General features: G+C 39.5%; 1 protein-coding gene across 4 annotated transcripts in view; it reads left to right on the top strand.

Annotated features, from left to right (window-relative positions):
* The window catches only part of ZFC3H1 (zinc finger C3H1-type containing), a 41,682-nt gene extending 31,335 nt beyond the window's left edge, over positions 1 to 10,347 (top strand). For all 4 annotated transcript variants that reach the window (XM_054630773.2, XM_054630774.2, XM_054630775.2 and 1 more), the window contains exons 26-35: positions 53 to 251; positions 773 to 867; positions 1,762 to 1,872; positions 3,878 to 3,982; positions 4,075 to 4,240; positions 4,909 to 5,009; positions 6,130 to 6,231; positions 6,823 to 6,862; positions 9,294 to 9,356; positions 9,482 to 10,347. In XM_054630773.2, the coding sequence (XP_054486748.2) occupies positions 53 to 251; positions 773 to 867; positions 1,762 to 1,872; positions 3,878 to 3,982; positions 4,075 to 4,240; positions 4,909 to 5,009; positions 6,130 to 6,231; positions 6,823 to 6,862; positions 9,294 to 9,356; positions 9,482 to 9,619 (1,120 nt within the window). In that variant the 3' untranslated portion in view covers positions 9,620 to 10,347. The remainder of the gene's footprint in view (positions 1 to 52; positions 252 to 772; positions 868 to 1,761; positions 1,873 to 3,877; positions 3,983 to 4,074; positions 4,241 to 4,908; positions 5,010 to 6,129; positions 6,232 to 6,822; positions 6,863 to 9,293; positions 9,357 to 9,481) is intronic.
* Positions 10,348 to 25,719: the final 15,372 nt, after the last annotated feature.

Raw genomic sequence — 25,719 nt, forward strand, 5'->3', positions numbered from 1 at the left:
TGACTCCTTTTTTTTTTTTTTTTGTTCAACTTAACCTTTACTTTTCTTTAAGGTGGGAGTCTGCTGCAGAACTTTGTAGGTCTTTATTGGAGCTCTGCCCTAACAACTGTCAGCTCTTGGAGAGTTTGGCCACCTTGTATTTGCAGATGAAGCAGAACGAAAATGCCCAAAGTGTGTGGATTGGAGCTTTTGAGAAGAATCCTCAGAATGCAGAAATTTTTTATCGGTTGTGTAAATTTCTTGTTTCACAGGTAATATTCCACTTCAAAACTTACTTGGTGGTCTGCTAGCTCTGCAAAGTTTGGGCTTAGTGTGGTGTTTAAAAATCTTACAAAATTGATTCAACTTAGTGATATTTTTGTAATGTCTAGTACACCTTCCTATAAACAGGAAAAATATAATTAGCAAGACAAGTGACATGATAAAAGAAAATCTTAGCAATTACATAAAACCATAGTTTTATAATTGGTGTTGTTCTAATTCAGTGTTAGTAATATCCTTAAGAAAGAAAACAGACAGTAAAAGCACACCCTGTAATATTTTTTCAGCTTCTTTCTATTGCTGACTGCCCCATTTCAACTTCATTTGTGTGAAAACGATGACAATGGAGCATTGCAGAGATAGACACACCACTTGTAGTTTATTTTGTTTATATTAGTCTTATCATATTCAGGTTGATGTTTGCTTATATTAGTCTCACCATATTCAGTTTGATGTTTGATTTTTTTTTTTTCATTTAAAAAAAACCTCAAAAACGCAAACAACAAAACAGGAAAGGTCAAGCAGTATTCTTCCACTGTTGCAAGATTTTGTGGCAGCTTTCTTTGAGAATACATGCCAAGAGCATGCTCCCATGGATCTCTTAAGGTATGTTTAGAATAATATTTTAATTTAAGTTTTGGAAATATTGGCATTTTCTTGAATTGCATGATTATCTAGAACTTTTAAATGCTTACTTTTTAGCATGGCATGTTTGCCAAAACTTCAGTGAATTGTGATTTGGCATAAGGTTTACACTTGTTTTTGCATAGACACTAATTTGTAGAGCCATGTATATCTAAAAATTAAACAGTAAAAATGTTGAGTGTCTGGACTTGGGTAATGAAAATCAATCATATATATATATATACCAAAGTTGGTTTTGGTTTTTCCCCCTAAAGCTAGATGCCTAAAATGACATATTTAAAATAACACTGTTTAGGCACTTGAAAAAGACCTTCATCAAGAGGTCCAGCATGTTATTAATTAGATTATTGTTGAGAAGATACAGGTTTCATATGTAGCCTGATGATTTTCCCCTGGAAATTTAGCACCTAGTTGAAAGACAGAAGTTTTGAAATCTGCAAGTTCCCTATGATGCCTGTGAAGGTCTTCAAAGCAAAAGCTTTCCATGTTAAAGCTTATTCAGATGAGCTTTTGAAATGTTTTTATCTCTAAGTTAGGTGTTAGATTTTATTCTTTCTTACATTTGTTTACGTACTTGATGCATTTTATGAAGGAAGAGGAAAGTCTATCACATAAGGCAACATTTAACTTCGTATATAATGAAAGAGTGAATGCCTTCTTTATTAATTACTTCTATATTTCTATGAAATGCTTTCTGAACAGATTTTATCTGGGTAGAATTAAACTGAAATCTAGGAAAAGTGCATTTTTTTAGTATTTTTCATGAACTGGACTTTGTAACTGAGTGTTACACCTACATAGGATTCTTCCATGTAGAAGGCTATTCTTGTTTACTACTACTTTTTTCTCTTGTAGATATCTCTTGAATTTTCCAATGCCAATTGAATTTACATCACCTCTCTATAAAGAACATCTTACAGATGATGTTGTTAACCAGCAAATTCCTTATCTGTGGCAGATCTACTGGTGAGATTTCCCCAGGAATTTCTGAGAAAGAGCTATTGTATCTGAGTAAAATTGCATTTTCAAAAGCAGAGTATTCATTACTTGCCTGAGGGTGTATCACTTTGGATTCTCTGAATAAATGATTGGCCAGTCCTTAGAGAACATACTGGTCTGCTGCACAATGGAGATAATTTTATGAAACTGAGTTGCATGTCAGCTTAAATTTTCCACTTGAGAAATCTTTCAGAAATTCTGACCTATAGGAATGGTAATAGGTGTGTTCATCTCAAAACGTTTTTTTGTTTGTTTAGGTTTCCATTCTGTTTAGTCCTCATCTCCCCAGCTTCTTGACTCATTGTTTTAGCTGTTCATGGAGAAATGGAGAAGCTCCAGAGCAAAGTAATGCAGGAGGGTAACTTATTCCTCCACAAGAGGTTGTAAAGGAACATGTCTTACACCAGTTACTTAACTGTGGTTACTGAGGTGCTGGCTTACACTGCTTAAGAAGTTTACCATTTCATGGTCTGGGTTTGTCAGTCTTCACAAGTAGCTATTTGGCTTTTCAGATAAGTAAAAGGCAAGGATGATATTGCTTCACATAATGAGTGAAAATCCACAGTACTTTGTCAACACTATTGCTTATTGTTTTTAATTGGTGGACAACTTACAGGTAAAATGTATAGTTTTCAAGAAAATTTGATCAAAACCTTATTTAAAGATTATCTTTATGGGATTTTTGTTTTGCATTGTCTATTACTGTCAACTTAAATACTTCTTAATTTTTGATTTTTAGCAAAATATCTCTTGACAAGCTCAGTTTTGGGTTTGCCATTCATACAATAGAAGCATTGTTACTAAGACACTTTAGGTCACTATTTAGTCATAAGGTATGCTAACTTAAGCTCAGATTCTCCTGTATTTTAGCACCCTCTTCTAGGAGGGAGTACCTAAATTACTTTCAGAGCTAATAATTGAGTGTTTCTCATTTTGAGTTTTACTGCAGTAGGTATCTAGGTACCTGGGCCTGTGTTACCTATATTACCTTTCTTCAGGTATGGACAACCAAAAACATAAAAGTTCACTTTTACCAAGTAAAAATAGATTGAAATCTGCAAAGCCTTAAAGGTCTTGTAACAATGTTTTACTTCGAAAGTCCATTTGTGTGTGCACGCATGTTTGCACACTAATGCATACACACACTATTTTGGAAAGAGTAGCAAATAGGTGATTCAGTTAATAATTCCTGGGGAAAGCAGGAGTGGAATCACCCACAGATTCTGTAGCTTTAGTCAGGAGGGCTTGGTAGCAAGGTCAGCCTTATCTTACACTTTATATATTTCTGTGTACTCCTTTATGAGGTTGTTAGATTTTCCCCCTCATTACTTACTGCAAGCCTTAATTTTTTTTTCATTCTCATGTTACACTTTGAAATGTGGAGTTTTTATGTGTCTTGATCTAAAAATGTGTCTGCTCCTGTCTTTGATTAGGTCTTGTGTGTTGGTCTAACTCTGTTTCTTTGAGAAACTGTTGAAGAGAATTAAGGGGGGGTTTTTTGACCTTTCTTGTCAGTTTTTTTTTCCCTCTGTCACAATCAATATGTTTCTACCCCAGATCCCGGTAATATTTGTTTCAAAATACTAACTTTGTTGCCAGAGACTGATACTATTTCTCAAGTGGCTTTAATTGGACTTCAAAATGTATTGTTCTGGAGCTCTTTAAATGGAAACTCAAGACTTGTCTCTGTATTCTGTAGCAATTAGAGCATTCCTATTAGTATTAGTAAAGGATACTTTACAGGAGTAGAAGACAGTTTGTAATACTTATTTTTAAGGGTTGTATTTCAAACTTCATGGTATTACTTGTTACCTGCTTTTGAGACTTACCCATTCTAATAAATTGACTGATAAATTAGTCCATGATACATTTAAGCTGAAAACACTGGTGTTTTTTTGTTGCATCTGAGAATGGGAAATTCTTAATTGTGTCATTATTACACACAACAGTTTTTATCTTTTATTATAAACAGTTTGTGCCAGTCTCTTCATGCAAGTGTTGGTGAAGCACTGGATGCTTATGAAGCAGCTCTGGGGGCAGTGATGCAGCAGGAAACTGTTCAGAACATTTGGTTGGAGTAAGTTCTTAAGGGAAGAAAGTTAATTAATCTCAACTATTAAATGAACACTACCAGAGCCATCTTTTTTCTTTTTTTTTTTTTTCTTCCAGTTACCTTGTTTTTCTCAATAGCAAAGTTGTTGAATCCAGCAACAAAGTTCAAGAATTCAAGCTTTTTACTGATCTAGTGAACAGATGTCTGGTGACAGTCCCCACACAATATCCAATTCCATTTAGTACTGCTGATTATTGGACCAATTATGAGTTTCATAATAAGGTAAAAATGTGTCTGTGGGCAGTTTTAGTTAAACAAAGTGGCTGATGACCTGTTAGCAGGTACCTGTAATCTATTTGTTCAAGTCCAGCACCAGTATATGAACACTGAGAGCTAGAAAAAGAATGAGGTGTCTGAGTGTGGTGGTGTTTTGAGCAGAAGAGTATCTAGCAGTGACCTTTTCAAATAAAGGTTCTGTAATGCAAAGTGAAACTTTATGACATGGTAATGAAAAATGATCTTTTTCTAGAGAAAAGAGAAAATTGGTGAGGGAAGGAAGATATGGTTACACAAGAGGGGTCTGCGGATGGAAGGAGTTTTGATCACAGAAGTTATAATGGTTGAGAAATAGAAGAAATTAGGTAGGAGGAAAAAGTTGAGCACTTATACAGACAGAATAAAGCTTACAGCAATCTTGGATCCCTTTTTGCTAGCAAGCAGTACATTTATCTTTATGTATTAAATGCAGGCTAGAAGGACTAAAATAGGTGGTGCTACCAACTTGACACTAAATTAATATTATTCAAATTGATTTATGTGTTCTTGAGTATCTTTACAAGGTTTGAAGGTGGCAACTCATTTTAGTCATAGTGTTCATAGTTTGTCATACCATTATTCTTAGCAGAATAAGACTATAAAGTGGATTAATATTTGTAATTCAAATTCTACAGGTAATTCTTTTTTATTTGAGCTGCATTCCAAAATCTCAGCATTCCAAAACCTTGGAACGGTTTTGTTCTACCATGCCTACTAATCCTGGACTTGCACTGAGGTATGTAAAAATACTTTCAATTAAGGCAGGTGATTAACACAACTATTGGTTTTTGTGCAAGATATGCATGATTTGCTTTCTACTACAGAAGTAAAGCTATTCCTCTATGACTGCCTGTTGCTTGAGGCATATTGTGCCTTCTGACGTCACCTCAATCTCAGATTTGACAATGTTCTGTTCTATCTACAGACAGGTTATAATTATACAGAAATTAACTCTGCATTGTACATGATGACTTCAAATGGTCAAAATTTCAAGTGGGTAGAGAAACATCAGATATATATTAAAATCTTGTTGTTACTTGATGATCTATTACAAGTATAGTTCCAGAACAGATAAAAATGGATATACCAGTCTATAACAGTGCTAGCTTAAGGCTTAATTTGACATTTATTTAGCAATGATAAATCATAATTTAAAGGAAAACTGATGGGAAACAACCAGTTAATGTAAGCATTGCACAGGCTCTTGAACAGTGTTTCAAAATGTGCTCTTCCAGGATGAGAGTCCATATTTTACTGTGTTCAGGTGCACTGAACACATGAATATTTTAGTAATACTGAGAAGTCGCAAAACACTGTTCGTCATCAGCAGTGACCCCAAAGAACTCAAAGCAAGGCTCACATGTGGTTGTGGGCATGGGGAGAGTGTGACACACCTGCCTTTGGCACATGAAGTTGAATGGCTTCATTTTAAACCAAGTTGCGATTCTGTCTAGATGGAACTTGCAGCTCCCTTAGACAGTGTTGATACTGCATGAAATTGGTGAGCAGAACTGACTGAATATTATCCCTAGCCCCATTACCATAAAACTAATTTGTCTCTTTTCAAATGTGTAGTTACCTTGTGCATGCTAAAAGTGAATCCACTTGTAATATGCCAAGATCATGTTTTCTCTCTGACTTCACACTTTTTAGTTATTCTCTGAAAGTATATCTTAACTTGTTTTGTTCCGAGGAAAATATCAAATTTGTGTATGGTGGCTTGGGCTTTTTCCTACTTGCAACTCTTGACTCAGATTAGGTGTAATGTATTTTGTTTAATGTGTTTCTATCTTTGGATAGCTTTTCTATTCCAAGTGATTAGAGCACTGGTCCTTTCTCATGAATGCCTTTTACAGACTGCTTCTGCGATACTGGGAGGAGAGCAATGTTCAGATTCTGAAACTACAAGCCAAGATGTTTACATATAATATCCCAACTTGCCTGGCCATCTGGAAAATGTAATGCAACAGTCATACATCTGTTTTCATAGCTATTGCTTTTGTTTGTAAGGTTTACTTCACAAAGGTAAATCTGAAATGTCCTTCTAATTGGGCTTGTACTCGAAGCTTCTCTTTCATAAGCTTATTTTGAGAGTAACTTCGTTACAGCAGACAGAGGTACTGTCACTTCTTTAAAATGAGAATTGAAATTTCCCTCTTGGGGAAACTTAACTGAATAGATATGCTGCAGATAAATATGAATTATGTATTTAAAAGTTGCCTTTTAAAATTCAACTATTGACTTCTGTCTCCCCCTCTCTACCCCTCCCCTTTATATATCACAATAGCAGTATTCTCCATTATCCAGTGATGCTGAACTGATCTTTTTCTTCAGTGTTTGTTCATAATGGGGAACCACTGAAATGTCTTGCTCATGTAAGGTTGTTTTTAAAAAAATGGCTATTTTTATATTTTCACAATAGATTAATCTCATTGGAAGTTAGTTTCTTCTCAAGGAATTAGTAATTCGATTCCACAGTCAGTATTCTGCCATTAATGGCATTTAAAATAATTCAAGAATAAATGTTTTTATATATTTCTTTTCCTCAGAGCCATTGCTGCCGAATGCTTTCTAATGGGACAAAGAGAAGTAAGTCAACACAGTGTACTACAATGAGTAATTATGAAATGCTGTAAAACTTCTCATTCCTTGGCCTTATCCAAATAAATGATAATCTTGTAAATCCAGGATTTCTAGTTAGTTGAAATAGTCTTGTTTATAGACACCAAAACATGTGCCTCAGGTGTGAGAAATGTTTTTGGTACTTGAGGTAGAATGGATTATATAATGAGTGCATGCTCTTTTGCTCTTTCTGTGTATCTTTCCCATACTGGGAAGGCTGTATTCTTTTTTTTTTTTTTTTTTTTTTTTTTTTGCTTTTTACCTGGAGGAGATTGTTGTAATTTAAGTTCTAGCAAGACTCATGCTGGAAAATGATAGCGACTATCTTTACAAGTGGACAAGAAAGAGAGCTGAAGAGAAACTTTTTGCAAGGGCATGTCATACTAGGGTGAGAGGGAATAGCTTCAAACTGAGAAGTAGATTGGATAGATTAGAAAAACCAGCTTTATTTTGAAGTGGTGAGACACAAACAGGTTGCCCAGAGAAGTTGCAGACTGCTTCCAGGGATAAGGTTTCTAGGCCCAACTGGGTGGGGTTTTGAGCAACCTGGTCTAGTTCAGTCGAAGATGTCTCTACCCATGGCAGGGGGTTTATTATCTAGATGATCTGTAAGATCCCTTCCAACCCGAACCATTCTCTGATTCTGTGAAGTAGTTGGAAGGGTGGGGTCTGCCAAACTAATGTGTGAAAAAAGTTTCCATAATTCCTGACCACACACAAGAGTCCAGTTCCTTTTTTCCAAAATAATAGGTTTACTTACTAGTACTTCGAGTAGGGAAATATCACTCTGTGTAGAAACACAAAAGAGGTTTTTTGGCACAGCAACTGCATCACTTTTCAAATAGAATTATCTTCCTGGTACTGTAGCTGTCACCTTCAAAATACTCTTCCATCTGTGAAAAGATGCTGTGTATTTGAGGATGGGGGCTGTCATGAGGCCCTTGATTTATGGTTCATCTCTTGCTTGTGGTATTTGAGCTACTTCGCTGCTGTATTTGGTTTTGTGTCATCTTAATAGTGACTTACTCTTAGCATCCTTCTTTTTTGTCAGTGGTCTTCTGAATCAATATTAAAGCTTTAACTGATCCATAAAGGGTAGCATGGCTGTTGTTAGACTCACATATGAAATGTTTTCTTTCCTTTTCTATGGTCTCCTAGAATGTTTAAGAACAACATCCCCTAAGCAGAATTACTTTGTTTGTTAGATCAAATAGCTCAAAGTCAGGAGATATCAAAGGGTGGATTGCCTATTAAACCTTAATTCTGTCTCTGTGTTGATGGTTTGGTGTAATCTGTAATTAATCACAGATCCCTGCTTCAGTCATTGTATTAGATGGACTACATCTTATAACACTGCCTGTAGTAAGGCTGGTGACTGAAAAGAGCTCTGATTTGTTTGGTTAGAAAAATATATGTCAAATGCATAAAAGGAGGGCCCTTAAAGAAAATGAACCAATTAAAATGAAGGCATATGTGAAACACTGTAGCTGGATTACACCCAGAAGAAATCTTGTGGTTTTCTTCTGCAACCACCTCACTAATTATACTGTATATGGTAAAATCACTTAAGTAGTCACACACAGTGCAGTTGGGTTTTTGTGGGGGTCTTTGGTCTGGGATGTAGTGAGCACTTAAAACTGTTTACACAAATCAGTGATTGTTCCAGATAACTGGATTTTCTAGTAAGCAAGTAGGATATTGTTTTAAAATTGAATTGTGATTCAGATTCTGGATTTCCTGTTCCTGGAGAACCTGTCATTTATTTCCTTCAGAGGTCATGTAAAGGTTTGTTAAAAGAATATGAAAATGGGTACAAGTATTTAAAATGCCAACAAATACCTCCCCTAGTGACTCTGATTGAAGTTGGGACTTAAGATACCAGTAGTTGAAGGACACTTGAGTAAGTACTAGTATTAAATATTTTGGTCCTCTATTTTGAACCGTAAAATGGTAAAACCATTTTTTTTTTGAGAGTTGCAAAGACTCATACTGATTGTTGAAGCATAGATAGGTAGATGCTGAAGGACAAAAGCCCATGAAACAGTCATTTTCATTGCAGGATTGTGATGATATGCAATAAACAAGACTTGAGACTACATATTGAGTGGTGAAAGAAATACTCAGTAAGCTGCTTCATTCCCTGAATGTATTCCATCCTGTGCAATGAATGAAGCAAGAATCTTGTGAAGAAAAATAGCAGGTCCTCATGTAACTAATCATATTCATACAAGGGTCAGAATTAAGGTCAGACATAAACTTGCCTTTGCTTTTAGTACCAGTTCAATGCTTCACTTCAAAACTATTAAAAAAATTATTGCAGGAGATTTTTGTGCTTCAAATAATTCATTTTGAGTGCATGAAATTGTGCTGACTTTTAATACTTGCCTTTGTTTTACAGGTCCATCATTTATATCAGAGAGCCCTTCAGAAGTTACCTCTATGTGCAACACTGTGGAAAGATGTAATGTTTTCTCCTTATGATTAAGTTTGAGGTTTCATATAAATTCTCTGCATATCCCATATCCATAGATGTGGTGATGCTCAGGCTCTGGCTAAATCTTATATCTGCTTCCCCATCTCTTTCAGCAACTCTTGTTTGAAGCATCAGGAGGAGGTAAAACTGATAACCTGAGAAAACTAGTTTCCAAGTGCCAAGAGGTTGGAGTCAGCCTAGATGAGCTTTTAAATTTAAACACTTACAGAACAGAAAACAAGAATCTCTGAACGCTGGGTATGGTCAGCCATAAGTCCTATAAAATGCCAAAATCAGTTGAATGATTCTTCAGGCTGATCCATGCCCTAGGATCTATGTAAGGCAGATGAGTATTGCTGAGCATATCAAGTCTCCAGTCTGCTTTCCTTGAACCTGGAAACAATTAACATGACCTTCCTCTGGAAACATGAACTCCCTGTCTGGCCTTGCTTCTGGGCCCTGCCAGATTCTCATAACATCATCTACGTAAGTATAGTTAATCAAAATGACAGACTTTATTTTTTTATGGGTTTTTTTTTTTTTTTTTTTATTTACTGTTTTCTTTGTTTTGCTGTTCCTGATTCACTTGACACTCTCGCTGATGCCTGAGAGATCTGTGTTTGGGATTAATTTACTGGGCTGTGTTTACAGTAAAAAACAACTAGTCCATTTTGGGTTTTTTTCCTTTTTTAAACCTTTTTTGAGACTTTTTCATTACAGGATTTAAAACAAAAGCAGCCGCTCTTAAGGAAAGTGTAACTGCCGTGGCCACAAGTATGCTTCTTGCACTTGAAGGCTCTAAGAGGGTTGCTTACTGCCCTTTTCTGCATTGGACTCATGGCAGAGACTATTAAACTTGAAGATTAAAGAAACTTTTGCAAATGCCAGTGCATCAGAACCTAAGAGTGGTCAATTATGTGCAATTTTTTGTAAAGAAATTTTAATTTATAATAAAGTTTAACAGTTTAAAGAAAAAGAATATTTATCTGTTTTGTTTTGGTACTACCTTACACTATTACAGGTGTTTTTACAGAGATTTTCAATACAAGCTGACCTTGAAAAAGAAAAAAATCTTTTGTCTTTTGTTATTTTGATCAAGAGATAAGCAAATATGGTTGAGCTGCCTATTGTGGATATAGAATAACTGTCCCCTTGGAGGTTTTTCATCCCCTTGCCTCAGGTACACAGTTGTTTGTCCCATAACAGCTATTCCTATCAACAATACTACTTCAGTAAAGGAAAATGCATTTTATATTGTCTTTTTTGCCCTTAATGAAAGGAGGCCCACTTCCTGAAGTTGATACATGTACACTGTAGAGAGAAATGAAATACGTGTCAAGTCATACCAAAAGGTGGCTGTAGTACCTGTTGCATAGGTGTTTCATTAAGATGCCAGTAAATGAGTGGTCTTCATGGTAGAGAATGGGGCAAAGTAGTTAGACATATCATTTCCAGTAGCTTTCAAACCCCTTACTTTATCTGAAGCTGAACATGAAGCAGCTCTCTTAAAGGAGGAAAAAGTGGGAAATACTGGTTTTCATCCAGGGGAATGGAGAGTGTTTCTGCACCTTAAGTCCTCTTAAACAACTCATACTTAATTTTATAATTCATGCTTAAGTATAAAACTTCAAGTACTCAGTTTATGGCCAAGTTTTCTTGCAGACTATACAATCAGTATTCAGAAACTGACTCAGACCTGTTCTTTACTGAAGTAGGGTGGTGTCCTGATTTTTTTCACACTTATGTAGTGTGGCACACTCCACACAAGTGCAGTATTCAATCATTCTACTGAAAACCCCCTTAAGTTTGATGAATGCTATTTTACATAGATTAGCCAAATATTTTTTCATAGATTGTCTTTAAAATTTTCCAGATAAGTAGTTGATATTTTTCTGCAGCAGTGTTTTTTTAGTGGGATACCATTTTACCTATTCCACTGTTAAAAATGGAAAAGCTGTCAAGGGCTGGAGCACTTGCAATGCTGCCCTGTGTGATCCTTACCTTAGTCTCATATTGCACTTAGGTCACAAAGTAACAGCCCTTTCTTCCTTTGCTGTATAGTGACTTTATAGCAGAAGACCTTTATAAAGGAGACATTAAACTTCACATTTTCATCAGGGATTAATCATGTATACTCTGCCTTAATGGCTTCTCAATATACTTGGAGGTAGGGAAGGGGAAACCAAAAGCCCACAATGTTCTGATTTCCATTGGCCTTGATCCATATTGTTCTGATTAAAGTACTCATGGTTGATGCATGTGGCCTTTGACCCAATCCCAGTCTTACTTGATGTATATATAAAAGTGACTGATTAGAAACTGAATTGAAAGAGTATGAAGATGCTGTATGGTCTTCAGAGCAGCACCAACATTCATTTTTTTTACCAAGAAAGAAGAAAAATGCACTGCTGGGTAATGTAGAAGTTCCAGGAAAGAGTTAGTGCTTCCACAGATCTGCACTAGCATGGAATTGTCTCCAGGCTGATAGTCTAGTTAAGAGGGTTTTCTGTTCCAGAAACTAGGGGATTTCTAGTGGTCATTTCTAAAACTTAATTAATTATTTACCAAGGGTATTAATTTAATCTACATACTAGTCTTTCAATTTAGTGATCTTTCCTAAGAACTTTGGTTCTACAAGCAACTTTCAATTACAGGCAATGGTGGTGAAGAATTGTGAATAAAGGATAGTTCTAGTTAATCAAGCAAACCACTAGTTGCTTAAGAGGAAAAATAAGGGGAAAGCACAGTAACTTGTTCCATAAAAAGTTATGCTGCTACTTGTTCTGTGCTCAGAACGGCTGCTTTATGAAAGGTGGTTTGATTACTTGGTATTTAGTTTAAGTCTCTGTGGAAATAAGAGTGTAGATCTTTAACAGCACTGGACCAAACTACTCCCACTACAGTATTTTTCATTTCCTGGCTCTTGCAAAGGCACATTAGTATGAGCAAAACATTTAGATGCATTTATTAGGAAGAATAAATGGAAATTAGTGCTTCTTTTGTTTATCTTCATGCAGGTCTACATTGAATCTACTCATTTGGTGTTGGTTATTTTAGTGCTTGCTAGTTCCCACGGGACAGCTGGTGCCCTTACATTCAGCTGTGGCAAGGGCCATTACCCCCTCCATACTCCATTAGGTAAAACATGGCCAGCAAGCCCAGGCAGGTGAGTGATCCTTTTCATCTGCACTGGCCAAGTCATTCCTGCAGCCATGCATCCTAGTCTGGCTTCCCGGTTCAAAAGAGGTATGGAGTTACTGAAGAGAGCTACTGAGTGGCCACACAGATGAACATCCCACCCATATGGAAAGGCTGCAAGAGGTGGGACTTTTCAGCCTGAAGAAACCTCAGGAAGAGCTTCTCAACATGTACAAAAGGAGGATGTAAAGAGCCAAGCTCTTAAGCTCTTCTTAGTGGTGCCCAGTGGCAGAGCTAGAACCATTTGGCATAAACTGAAATGTGGGAGGTTTTGGGTAAATGTCAGGAGACACTTTAACTGTGAAAGTGACTGAGCACTGGTGCAGGTGGCCAGAGAGGTAGTGGAAACATTAAAAAGCTGCCTGGATGTGGTTCTGAACAATGGGCTCTAGATGTCCCTGCTTGAGTAGGGCTTTGGAGCAGGTGACTTCCAGAGAGCCCTTCCGCTGCAGTGATTTTGTGGTGCTGTCACGTTCCTGGTGTCCATTAACCTGTGTGCTTTCACCACCTTTGTCTTATCAACCTCACCTTCCACCCTGGTTATCTCCATGCTCCTTTAGTCAAGGGCAGAAAGCCCAGGGCCAGGCCAGCGGTGTTGGTCCTTTCTGACCTTTCTGGCTGAGGCAGAGCTTTGAGTGTGTGATCTTTTGCATTGTCTAACTTTGTAAATACTTCTTGCCTTACTCTATACAGGAGCTGAAGAAGTAGCTATGGACTTCATAGTGTCTTTAATGTTTTTATTGAGGTGTTCTCCCACTGCACCTTTTGTTTTGTATAGTCAGTGCACTGATTGCACTTACTGATAGTGACTTCATGCCTGGCTTTATTCTGGATGAAAGTTATATTTTAGGGTTTTTAAAAATTTATTTTATGTAGGTTTTTGTTAAGATGATTGTCAGAAATTGAAGAATGGATGGTTTAAATGGAGACAGCTAAGGGAGTTGTGTTGATCTTGTGCAGCAGGTGAGACCTTGCCTCATCTCTGAGAGGGGAAGGTGTAGGACAGGCTTGCTTTCAAAATCCTTCAGGCATATTCCTTGTGCACCTGTGCTGCTACTGCTGTGCTCAGTAACTACAACTCAAAGGGGTAGCTAGTTTTGCAAAGTGGCAATATCCCTCCAAACATTAGAAATTCACATAATCTTCAGCCATGTGAAAAGTCCCTGTGAAAACCTCCACATCCTGCAGCTTCCCTGAAGAGCCCAATACAGCCCAGACTCCCATACATTCACTGGTCTGTGCTGCTGTTCTGCATGTATGCTGTGTCCAACTGGATGCTTGGATCCATTTTCACAATATACCCAAGGTCAAGATTGTGTTGATCATGAAAGATAGGATGTTTTTCCTTGGCTCCCTTTCTCTTGGATTTTGCTATAAATGTTCTGTGAGATGAGTTTTTTTTCTGTGAGGCTCCAGAGAGCTCACATTGAATTGTTAAGGTTGGAAAAGATCTGCAAAATCAAGTTCAACCTTTGCCCTCATACCAGCATGCCCACTAAACCGTATCACCCTGCCAGGTCCACTCATTTTTTTGAATACTTCCAGGGATGGTGACTCCACCACTTCCCTCAGGAGCTTGAATCTCTCATTATGCTGGTCAGACCTTGACTAAGCCCTATCCTCCTCACAGGTAATTTCAGTTCACATCCCATTAAATGTCATTCAGAATTACAGGGCAGTGAGCTGCATCTTACCTGGGGAGTCTAGACTGTGTCCTTACGTGACCTGCCATTTCACCTGAGACTGGGAAACATCCTAGCATTTTAAGGAGCAGTCAAAAAGGAGGTGAGAACAGAAAAGGTTTGTTTTCCAGAACAGAGCAGGAGTGTCAGCTTATCCTTATCTGTAAGGTAGCTTTAGGTTTGCAAGGAGCCCAAGATCAAAATTTAGCTTAAAAGAGGATATAAACGTTAACTGCTGCTTTTTTATTGCATGCAACTATTTGTTATTGTCCTACCAGAGTAGCAGATAATAAAGCAGAGTAGGGCCTGTAACTGAAACTCAAACCTTGTAAAGCTGTTAGCAATGAATTACCAATGTGTCTGTTTGTTCTCTGTTAATGGGAGCATAAAATGCCACCATAAAGTTTGCACTGCTGCACCTGGGGTACTGGCAGCAGTGACTGTATGATGGCTCTGTAAAATGTTGACAAAGATTAAATGGGAAGAAGCCTTTCAGTGCAGTCGGGAAGGCTTGATCTAGCAGAAAATAACAGAAAATACAGTGATGCTGTTATATAAGTGACTTTCTTCAGAGTGAGCTGGGGAAAACTCTATCTGTGGAAAAGGTAATGATTTAAGTGATTTCTCAGTGCTGCCACAGCATGTGATGGTTACAGGTGATCTGTGAGGAACTCCTCTGTGAGATATTAATCCTTATTGATTTCTATTTCTGTTTATTTTCATGACTCTCAATCTGGCTTCCATTTGTGACCTTTGGAGTTAGGTTTTCTGGTCAGTTTGAGAAAACTATGTGGCTGAGGAAAAGTGGTTGAGGAACTTTTAAGAATGGCAGTGCCATCAGGGTGATGTGATGGCACTCTTGTGCCATCACATCACCCTGATGATGTGACGGCACAAGATGACGTTTTCTCTTGTGATGTTTTCTCTTGTATTCACCAGGGTTAATACAACATGAGTAGGAAGACAAAAGAACTGCTTCTACTAGCTTCCAGTAGGAAGTTTTAGTTGTGATTTTATGTGATGTGGAAATAGCCCATATATTTTCAGCACCTATCTGTAATCACATTAGCTCTTACCTTTCCCTCCTGAGGCTTTCTTTGCCCTCTGTGTTGAGGTTTAACCCCAGTCAGCAACCAAGTACCACACAGCCACTTGGTAATACTGCTCCCTTTTCTATTGGGTTGGGGAGAAAAATGGGAAAGAAGGTAAAATCCATGGGTTGAGATAAGAAATGTTTAACAATAGCTTTTAGTATTTTCCTTCCTTTCTTAAAAGATTCTGCTGTTTGGTGCCTCACATGATGACATCATCAATATATTGCAGGTGTTCCAGAGCTTAGAAGGTGATCTCAGCTGCTTGTTTTCCCTATCCTCTAATTGCAGAGGAATTCTAATTTCCCTATCCTTCTAATTTTAACTCCTAGCCCTCTTCCCCAGCATCCCAGCAGCCAGGTGATCACCAGCTCACCTGGGTGATGGCTGAAATCTCTTTGCATATCCCACAGCTCTCTCAGGGATAGGGACTGAGTGGTTCCCTCTTGTTCCACTTCTTCCTCCTGCTCTTGTGATGGCCCTGCTTTGTTCTCCTTTGCTAAACAAACTCTCTTGTGTCCATTTCTCCTGGTGAGAAGGGGTGACTGATACCAGCAGGGTTGGTGCTCTGGGTCAGCTGCAGGGCCTGGGGCCAGGCTTGGAGCAGCTGCAGTGCCTGTCACTGCCATCAAATCCAGGGAGATCCTCTTTTCCCTTGAGGATCCTGAATCAGTGTTGAACTGGGCTCATAGGCCAGGGCCCAGCACGCTGCAGTGATTTGTGTCTCTCTGGAACTGCCAGGCTGGTGGCATCCTTTTTCCAAGTGTTTTCCTAGTTTTTCTGGATCCTGCACTTGTTCAGGGGGAAGTTCCAAAGTGCTGGAATACCCACTGTCCTGGGCACTTGCCCACACTATCCCACGAACCCATCCACTCAGAGCTGTCCAATCTCAGGGCAGATCTCTGGGTGGTTTTCTTAAGTAGGTGTTCAACAAGACCTGGAGCACAGTCAGAAGACATAACAATAAAACTGTGCTGGTTTGAACATCCCAAGGATATTTGACACTTGCAAGAGCTTTAGTAAATAGCCTGGAGGAGAAGAGGAAGACAGGTGGAGATGTTTCTCCCATGGATTGGCTCTCTGAGGAGAAAAGGTAACAGATATCATTATGAATAGTTTCCAGTAGACAGCTCACAAAGTACAAAGATGACAGCAGTGCTGAGTACAAGTAACGGATTTGTTTCATAACCAGCAATTCTGTCCTATCATACACCAGCATTAAAGTACAACGTGATGCAACTCAGATAACAAGCACAACAGCTCTGAGAGCAAGTAAATCAACACTGTGATCAGTGACTTAATAATGAATGTTTATAACCAGTTTGTTCTAACATGATATAATCGTATTTGTTGTTATCTCAACCCTTCATTGCCCCATGTTGGGCACCAAAAACAAAAGGACTGTTGTGGTTTAACACCGGCCAGCAGCTCAGTACCACACAACTGCTCACTCACACCCCCTCCCTCCCCGGTGTGAAGAGGAGGAGAGTCAGGAAGAAGGTAAAATGCATGGGTTGGTGCAAGAACAGTTGAAGTTTAGGAACATATTAATAATTAAAATAAAATATAAGATGTTAACAATTACAATGACAGTTATAATGAAAAGGGAGAAAACAAAAGTAACCCACTTGCTCCAAAACCTCCCACCCACACTCCCAGTGATATACAGTGCAGTTACTCATCACCCACTGATTGATGCCTAGCCCATCCTTGAGCAGGGATCCCCTTATCCTGACCAGTTCCAGTTTTATTGTTCAGCATGATACCATAGGGTCTGGAATATCCATTTGGCCAGTTTGGGTCAGCTGTCCTGGCTGACCATGAGAAGCTGAAAAGTATTTGACTTAATATAGGCATTACATGGCAACAACCAAAAAAACCCCAGTGTTACCAACATTATTCTCATACTACGTCCAAAACACACCACCATACCAGCTACTAGGAAGAAAATTAACTCTACCCCAGCTAAAATCAGAACTTTGAAACATTCTGTGATCTTCCTTTGTCTTCTAGAAGAGACCTTAAGGCACCTTTCTCTGCCAGGATAGATTGGATAGATTTCAGTAGGGAGATTAACACCATGAATTGCACTGTTCAAAACTCTGTACAGTCAAGAGAAGTCAAACTTTGAAAACCCTTGTTGGGACAGCAGGAAAGAGTGGCAGTACATTCTTTGCATCACCTGACATAGACCAAAAAGACTGAAGAGTGCTTTCAAAAGGACAGTGGTTCCAAACTGTGCAATTACAAGTATGATGTCATCATTTCTAAACTGATTGAGAGAGCATCAACTAAGAATCTCTCTACTCAGAGGACAAACTCCATGGTTAAAAACAGTATTATCACAAAAGTTGTAAGATAGCTGAGGCAATGTGTAAAGACTGCCATGCAGTGTGTGCAGAGGGTTTGATGATGGATGCAGAAGATGGTCCATAGCTAGACCAAGTCCAGTACTATAGTGCTGTGTTGTCAGAAGCCAAATGCAGGGGACTTGGATAAAGCCAAAGACTGAATTATGGGTAACAATCTTGTTCAGACTGCAAAGAACTTGGTTTTAGAGTGCATCTGTTTGCTTCAGCTGAGAAATGCTGAGGAGGACTGGCATGTGGTGCTTGTGCACCAGCCCAGTGGAGTAGTTTTGACTCTGTTAGTAGGAACTCCTGCTCCTTCCATATGTTTTCTGGCTGTAAAGCCTCAGCATAATCTGGTGGGTTGTCTGGAGATTACTGTGGAGAGAGAAAGATGCCACACCATATATAATGTAAGAGGCTTTATAATTACATGGTAGGAAAATGACCAGTGGAATTCATCTGGGAGGCAAAAAGTAAGTGTTTTTTGTCTGAAATCAGCACATGAGAGGGTCAGGGTCTGTAAAGTGCCAATAAAAATAAAGCATGTGCTTTTATCACTTGTTCAGCATAATCCTTCCAGAGTTCTATATTGAGTTATTTTTGAAGGCCTTGTGCCAGGGCTTTATCAGATGAACTGAGATCAAAGGTTAGGCTTGATTATTTTTTTTGTGTCTTTCTGCCTCTTTTTCTGCCCAATTCTACTAAGCAGTCCAGAGGCTTTATGTAATGAAAAGCTTTTGTGGAAATGGAGCAATAAAAACTGTTTCAGCCTGGCCTTCTCAGCTAGCACTTAGAGGGACACAGGACATGCAGGTACAATGCCAGGATTTGCTCACTCTGTGTACTGAACACTGATTTTTGATGTAGTGGAACTCCTAAGCTGTAATATGTAGAAATGGCTGCACAATCATCCATAGAAACCTAGAGTCAAGAAGCCTTGATCCAGCCACAAAGCACCCACTGATGAGGCTGGCTACTGGGCCTCATCCAGCACTGGGTTTTGTGTTTCCTAGATTGCAGGAAACTGGACAATGGAGTGGACTGGAAAGTCTCTAAGCAAAGTAAAGAAATACACCTAGTTTCCTTGGATATACTGCATCCAGTTCTGCTGGACACACTGATAGAATACCCTGGGCTCCACCCCTGGGAACCACTGGATTTGTGCCAGAAACTCCAGAAAGATTGGTTGTATTAACGTGACTGGGCAAGGTACAGACTTAAGCTGAGGCTAATAGTTCAGCCTGCTGTTAGCAGGCTCCATGGCATGGTTGGGCCCATAGAGCATCTGTCCCAGTTTTGTTTGGTGAATTAATATGTGGATCAAACACTGTTCCTGAAACAGTTTATGGACAATACCATTCTATTTTTGGGGGAAGAGGGATTGGAGTGAGTGTGTGTCGCTACACCTGGGTGATGCTTTGAGGGCAGACAATATCCCCAGACAGTTTAATTCACAGTACAGAAGTAGCAACTATCTCTGTCTAGAGGTAGGTGGCAAGTTGTGTACTGGGACTCTGGAGCCAGAGGAGCTCACAGAACCAAGCACACTGACTGAAGGCTCCAGGCTTTTTGCTGGATGGAACTGGGGCCCTGGAAGTCTTGAGTGCCCCTGTCAACCTTCCCAGGACTGTAGGGTTTAAAAACAAGTATATAGAGAGTTATACAGGGTGAAAGAAGGGATACTTTCTTAATAAAATGAATATTTTTCCATAAAGCCTATAGAAACTGTGGTGGTGGTGGTGATGGCAATAAGATTCCAACTTGACTGAGGAGTCAAATGTGGAGGTACTTTCTAAGATATTTCTGCTTTTGAGGACTGGTCTTACATCCTTACTGTGATTTGCCCACCTGCACACTTGTTGGGGTGCAAGTATTTAGGTTGTGCACATGGGGGCAAAGTCAGCTGCAGTATTGACCATCTCTTTGACTTCTCCAGCACACTTTCTAATGTCCCACCTGCTGTAGGATTTTGGAATCATGAACTGTAAGACATCAATAGATTCAAGACATCCCTGTCCTACCTTCAGCCTTCCAAATACTCTGGATTTAAAGCTTACCTTTTTAGATAGCTGAAGAAAACAGGAATATAGGCCTTTCACGAATAATACACAGATGTGAATAACAGTGTCAATACACTTAGTTTTCTTGATTTCCTGACCATTCTTCTGTATGGATATGGGAGTCCTTTGCACATGGTTTCTTAGCCACTGCTTTCCCAGATCTGCTTGGCTGGGGTCTGTTTTTTTTGCCTTTGACTTTCCTGATGTAGTTTTCCTCATGCTGCTGATGAGATCCTTTGCTCTTATAACACTGGAGTCCTTTGATCAGTTTATCAATGGATCTATTCTCTGATTGTTTCCTTTCTGCATGCAAAAGATTTTGCTGTGACTTGCAACCACCTTGCTGATCAAGGATGCTGTTTCAGACTGGAAAACCATTGAAGCTGAAGGGCTCCCATTGCCAGCCTTTTGTCCATCTCCACCACCACCAAGGCTGAAGAGGCTGGAAAAGTGCCTTCTGCCAGAATTCCTCAAATTTGCACAGGGAATTTTCTCAAACTGTCCTATAGAATATTAATCCAAATATTTTCGGGTGGGATGTGCCTGGCCTCGTCTGGCCCTTGCTGCTGGACCAAAGGCGGCAGCTGTGGTGTTTCACCTCAGAGATACCTTTGGCCGGCTGGATGCTGCAGCTGGGCACTCGGAACAAATCCAGGCATAGTAGAAACTCAGTTTACCTCTGGTGGAAAAGGTTCAGGAGACGGTGAAGAGAGAAAGGAGAGCATTCTATCGTAGAGTTTTAATCCAGAGTTTTATTCCAGGATGACAGACCTCTGAATCTTGTAACAGCTCCCAACAGAATCCAGACCGCATGGACCCGTCGCCTTTTAAGCCCGGGGACAGGGGGAGGGGAAGGGACAGGTGAGGCACCAACCAGGTGTGAGGAGGGGAAGGCTCAAGGGATACAGACACTTGGACAGGCCAATGAGCCCGGACCTGAGGGGCATCTTTTGAACTTCTGCCAACCACACCACGACCCTGCTGGAATGTCAAGATTGAGAGACAGCTCTCAGCAGGAGGGCAAAGGGGGAGGGAAAAGGAGAGGTTGGCACACCTGGGGGGTTGGGATAGGTGAAACAGGGCATGGCATCACACTGCAACACTGTCCCTCTGAGCCTTTCAGAAAAGGGAGGACTCTCTGACCAGAAACTGTGGAGGAGTGTTTCCCAGTGGCAGCGAGGCACACTTGGGCACATGGTGGCACTAAGTGCCTGGCAAAAAAAGACTGATGTTCTCCATCCACCCTGACTGCCCACGACCTCAGAGCTACTGATGCAAGAGGCGAAAGGCTGAGTATTGCAGAGCAACACAAAGTGAGAAATCTAGCTTCCAGTAGGATGTCTGGGAATACTCTCTTAGCAAGTGTCTTCCTCTGTCTGTCATCTGTCCTGCGAATTCTGCTTCTGGTCATATTACACCCTCAAATCCCTTGGGGAAGCTTTTCCTGGAGTGTTTTCTCATGTCTCCCTTGCAAATAAAGCCAGGGCACATTTCTGCTACCTTAATAAAAGATCGATGACATTTATTGAAAATCTCACTCGCATTTTAAAAATACATTATTTTTAGAAGGTGATGGCTTACTTTTTAGTCTGGATCCTTCTTCTGAATCTTTTAATGGCTGGTTAACATCACATTGGCAGCCTAAACTTCTGAGCCATAAAAAGTGAAACTTTAAAATTTTTTCCTTATGACAGAGGTATTTGGGGTAGCAAATCTGAATGACACAAAAGGAGAAATTTGCCAGGGAGCTCTAAGGGGGAAATAGAGCTGAACAATCTTTTTCTAATTATTGTAATAAGAGTGCCATTATCAGAAATGCTCTGTGCTCTATTGGGAAAGAGAGCTATGCTAATAGGAAACAAAGATATTTGATCCTTCATAGATCAAAGCACTTTTAAGGTGCTGCTGTCATTATGAAAGGCTCTTGGTGTAAGAATGGTACTTAGTGGACAATAGCTCTATTATTTGTCATTTAAAAAAAATAATAAAAATCAGACCTAATGTTTTATTTATGAGGGCCCAGATTTGAAGAGAAGTGCTTCACTCTACCATAAAGCAACAGCTTTTAGGACTATGCTGTAATTCACTGCCTACAAATGTGAGAAATTCCACTGTGCAAATAGAATATTTGGTATGGGAATAAACACTTGCTGAAATCCACTGAAGTGAAGAAATCCCTTGGAAAGCTTCTGAATTCTATGCTGCAAAGGTCTGTGGGCTTCTTTTACCCAATTTTCTTCTTTCTCTTTATGCTCACTTGTGTTCAGGATATATCTCTGAGAGCTTTCAACTAGGCTTTCGCTTTTTGTGTTTTTGCAGTGCTTAGAGCAGTCAGATTCTGGTCTGAAACCAAAGCTCCAAAGGGCTCTCCTAACACATAGAATAATAAAAGAAGAGAGAAACTGATACTGAGAACTGATACTGAGTTCATCTATGGCTCACGAAATGGATTTCTCACTGTTAAATCCTCTGGGGGTTGGGGGGAAATTGCTTAAAGACCTGGAAAGTCCTACATACACCTATAGTCAACATACACCCACAGTCTCATACAAAGAATAGTGTCAAGAGAATGGGAAAGAGAGATATTTTTTTTAAGGGAAAGCCAATCAATTTTTGTAGGTAGAAAAGCAGTATTCAGGGATAGAAACAAAATTATAAATACTGATATTTTACTTTGACCTGTATTTAATTTCTGTCCAAACTGGTATTACCTATTCCTATTTAAGTGGAGTGAATAGAAGTGTAAAGCTATTTGAATTTTGAATAGTCTATCAGTTCACCAAACCTCACACTTGATGAACCCAATAAAACACAATTATTTATTGTTTTGTTTGCTTTGTACTGTTTCTGTAACACCAATAAAAGGTGTAGTACAATCCTCCCCTGTGTCCAGCACACGGGGCCGTACACATTCTGCCCACTGTCATTTCGGTTTCTCTTTGCTGCTTTTTTGAATGGGAAATTTGATGATTATGAGATTTTCTTAAGTGCTTTTGCTCCAGCATCTTCAAAGCTCTTTTCTTGTGTTTTTTTCCCATAAAAGAAACTCAATCTCTATACAACCTCTCTATGTTTGCTCTCCTAGAGATGGGCAAACTTATGTTAAATGCTTTGCTTGTGGTACTTTTAAGCCCAGAGCAATGAGGGCTCATGACTTTCAGTTGCAAAGCAGCTTGTTTTGTTTCAGGAAGCCACGTAGGCTGCTTTCAGTTCCAGAGGTGGCATTTCCTGAGGCAGATATTTTGGCACCAGTCTCTGCACAGACAGAAAGCTCTTACTGGAGAGCTTGGGCTGCAGAGCTGGGGCACTTTCTCTGAAGAAAACTCCAAAAGAATATTTTTCTGATATGAAGTCTCTATTTTTCTAAGGTAATTGCACAAGCTTTCTGACCCATGGTGATCCTCCAGAGTTTCCAGTCTGCTCTGACTTCACCTCCTGCCAAGTGAAAGTGTATTTTTCTCTGGCAGAGCACATTGACTCCTTGACTTTGTGGCAATGAACTCATGCCAAACCCTGCTGTCACTGTTCCTAGCTTCCATCCTGTGTGCTTTATTGCCTTATTTCAGCTCAGCAAGAATGTCACTGTCCCCTAGAGACATATTCTTCAATATCTTAGGACTTGGTGTCTTTAGCTCTCCAAGTCCTCCAGAACAGGATGGAGAAGGTCTCCTGGGTGGCCAAGTTGAGCAGGACTGTGTATCCAGGAGAGTACAGGCTTTTCCATAATATGTCCTGTTGTCCAAACCTACCAAAAATCACAGAAAAACCACAAACTCCAGCAAAACCCCTCTAACAAAAAACCCATGAGAAATTCCAACAATTTGAACAATTTGGAGGATTATCTGCACACTGGGACGAATATATATCAAATAAAGCAAATTTCCTCATACTTTGCATTCACAGTAAGGCATTCTGTTATGTCAGGAAACTGTTTTCCCACTTCATGCATTAAAATGTTATGCTGCAATCCACTCCATGGGTTTAGGGGAATGTTGTTGGATTCACTCTGGATGGTGCACAGAAGAAGCAACAAAATTCTCAGGAGGTTGAATAACAAGAATTTGCTTGAAAACTTTAGAACATTAAGGCAGACTAAGGTACTTGTCACATTTTAAAACCAGATCCAGACAAAGTAATGAATTTCACAAAATTTAGCTTCGAAAACTTAAGTGTAGCCACCTTTAACTTACCCAGACATAACAAGGCACTTACTGAGGCACTGACTACAAGTTTTTAGTCTGGCTTACAATATATTTTGAGAAGAAGCTGGGAGAAGAAAGGGAGAAAAAGAGAAAGTAGAGAGGAAGAAAAAGGAAGGAGAAAGGTATACAGTCACCATTCTTGGATGCAGTGATGAGATTTGATTCTTGCAATTTAGATCTCTGCAGGTCGAGGTGATGGTGGCAGCCTTGGTCTGCCTGGGGGAAGCCCATGAAACACAAAGTCCAGTGTGTTAATATATGCTCAGGCTCAGTGGGAATGCCCAGGTACCTCCTCTGACAGGGCAGATTTACACTGTCTGATGCAACACTGTGGATCATGTGGCACTTCAGGGATCTTTGATGGTTTATGACACCTTCTAAGATATGACACCTGCCTCTCACATCAGCACAGTTGAACCAATTATACCCCATCACAAGGGATGAACCTTTAGACCTACCTGTAAATGTCCCAGTGTCTCCCTCAGAGGTAAGTTTTACCCCTGAGCCAGTTACGTAATGTAAGATTCTGGGATGATAAAAAGCACTATCCCATCTCCCAAGATCTGCTTCTTCTCTTCCCTTATCTGGCTCAAACCCCTGTTTGTAGCCTCTGGTGGAGGGTGTGCATCCCCTCTGCACCTGGGCTCTTCCCTTGCATGTCTTTGTCAGCAAAGCCCCTGCTGCTTTTGCAAATGGCCAATTGTTTGAGCCATTCACCACCAGCATTTCAGTGTCTCACTCTGAAGCACTGATTTCATATTCCAGAATTCATTCTCTCACCACACAAAGCTCTCTGGAGTTCATTTCCATAGTCAGCCAGTAAAGAGGCCTAGAAGGACTTCCCAGAGGGCTGTGGTACTTCCTATGAGAGATGAAACACCTGTTTTGAGTAGAACAGTCTCCCCTATTACTTTTTTCTTAGAAGGCTGGGAGAGCTCCTTCCTCCAGGAATAGGTTAGTTCATGAATGGCAAATGCTGAGCATAACTGCAGTGACCTCTATAGATAGTCCTGAGAAGCTGTTGTTATGTATGGAACTGAATTAATAACTGCAGACACCTGTCTAAACAGTGATTGCATGTAGAGAATGACACCAGATGCAGAAGGAGATGTTTGAAACTTCCTTCAAGAATTAGTTTTGGAGTCCTGAGACCTTCAAGGCTGCCTGCAGAAGACTCTGGTATGTGCATGCATAAAACTTAGTGGAAGTATTTAGATTCACAGATGAACAGTTTTCCTCTTGTAAACATATTTTTTACTTGACAAGTGGAAGTAAAGGTGACAAGTTGCCACCTGTGAAAAAATTAAATAGGGATTTTAAGTGGACTCTTTGTCTGTGGCTAAGTTTTTTAGAAATCCTGGCTATGGGCCAGCTCTCAAGAGGAATATTCTTAATGTTTGTTTTCTCTTATGACTGAGATTGGATCTTTAGATAATTTTGAAAATGCCACAACAAATTTTTTTATGGAGAGAATATAATCATGTTTCCTTTATCTCCAGAGTCACTGGAGCACAAGTCTGTGATTCTCATTATATGAACAAGATGTTCCTAATGTTGATACTGCCTTTTCTTTCCAGTATATTTGCCAGGGTTAGGTATAACACATGGGATCTCTTCTGCTTTGTATATAAGCATGGGTAAATTTGCATTTTCCTTTAAAATTTCTAATCACATGTAGCTGGGATTCTGTTCAAGCAAAGACATATAAAGTGTTCAATCAGTTTTCTAGGCTTAGCTTCACATTATTTTTCACAATAACATTGTTGC

The sequence above is a fragment of the Agelaius phoeniceus genome, chromosome 5 (genome assembly GCF_051311805.1).
Source record: "Agelaius phoeniceus isolate bAgePho1 chromosome 5, bAgePho1.hap1, whole genome shotgun sequence".
Lineage (NCBI taxonomy): Eukaryota > Metazoa > Chordata > Aves > Passeriformes > Icteridae > Agelaius > Agelaius phoeniceus.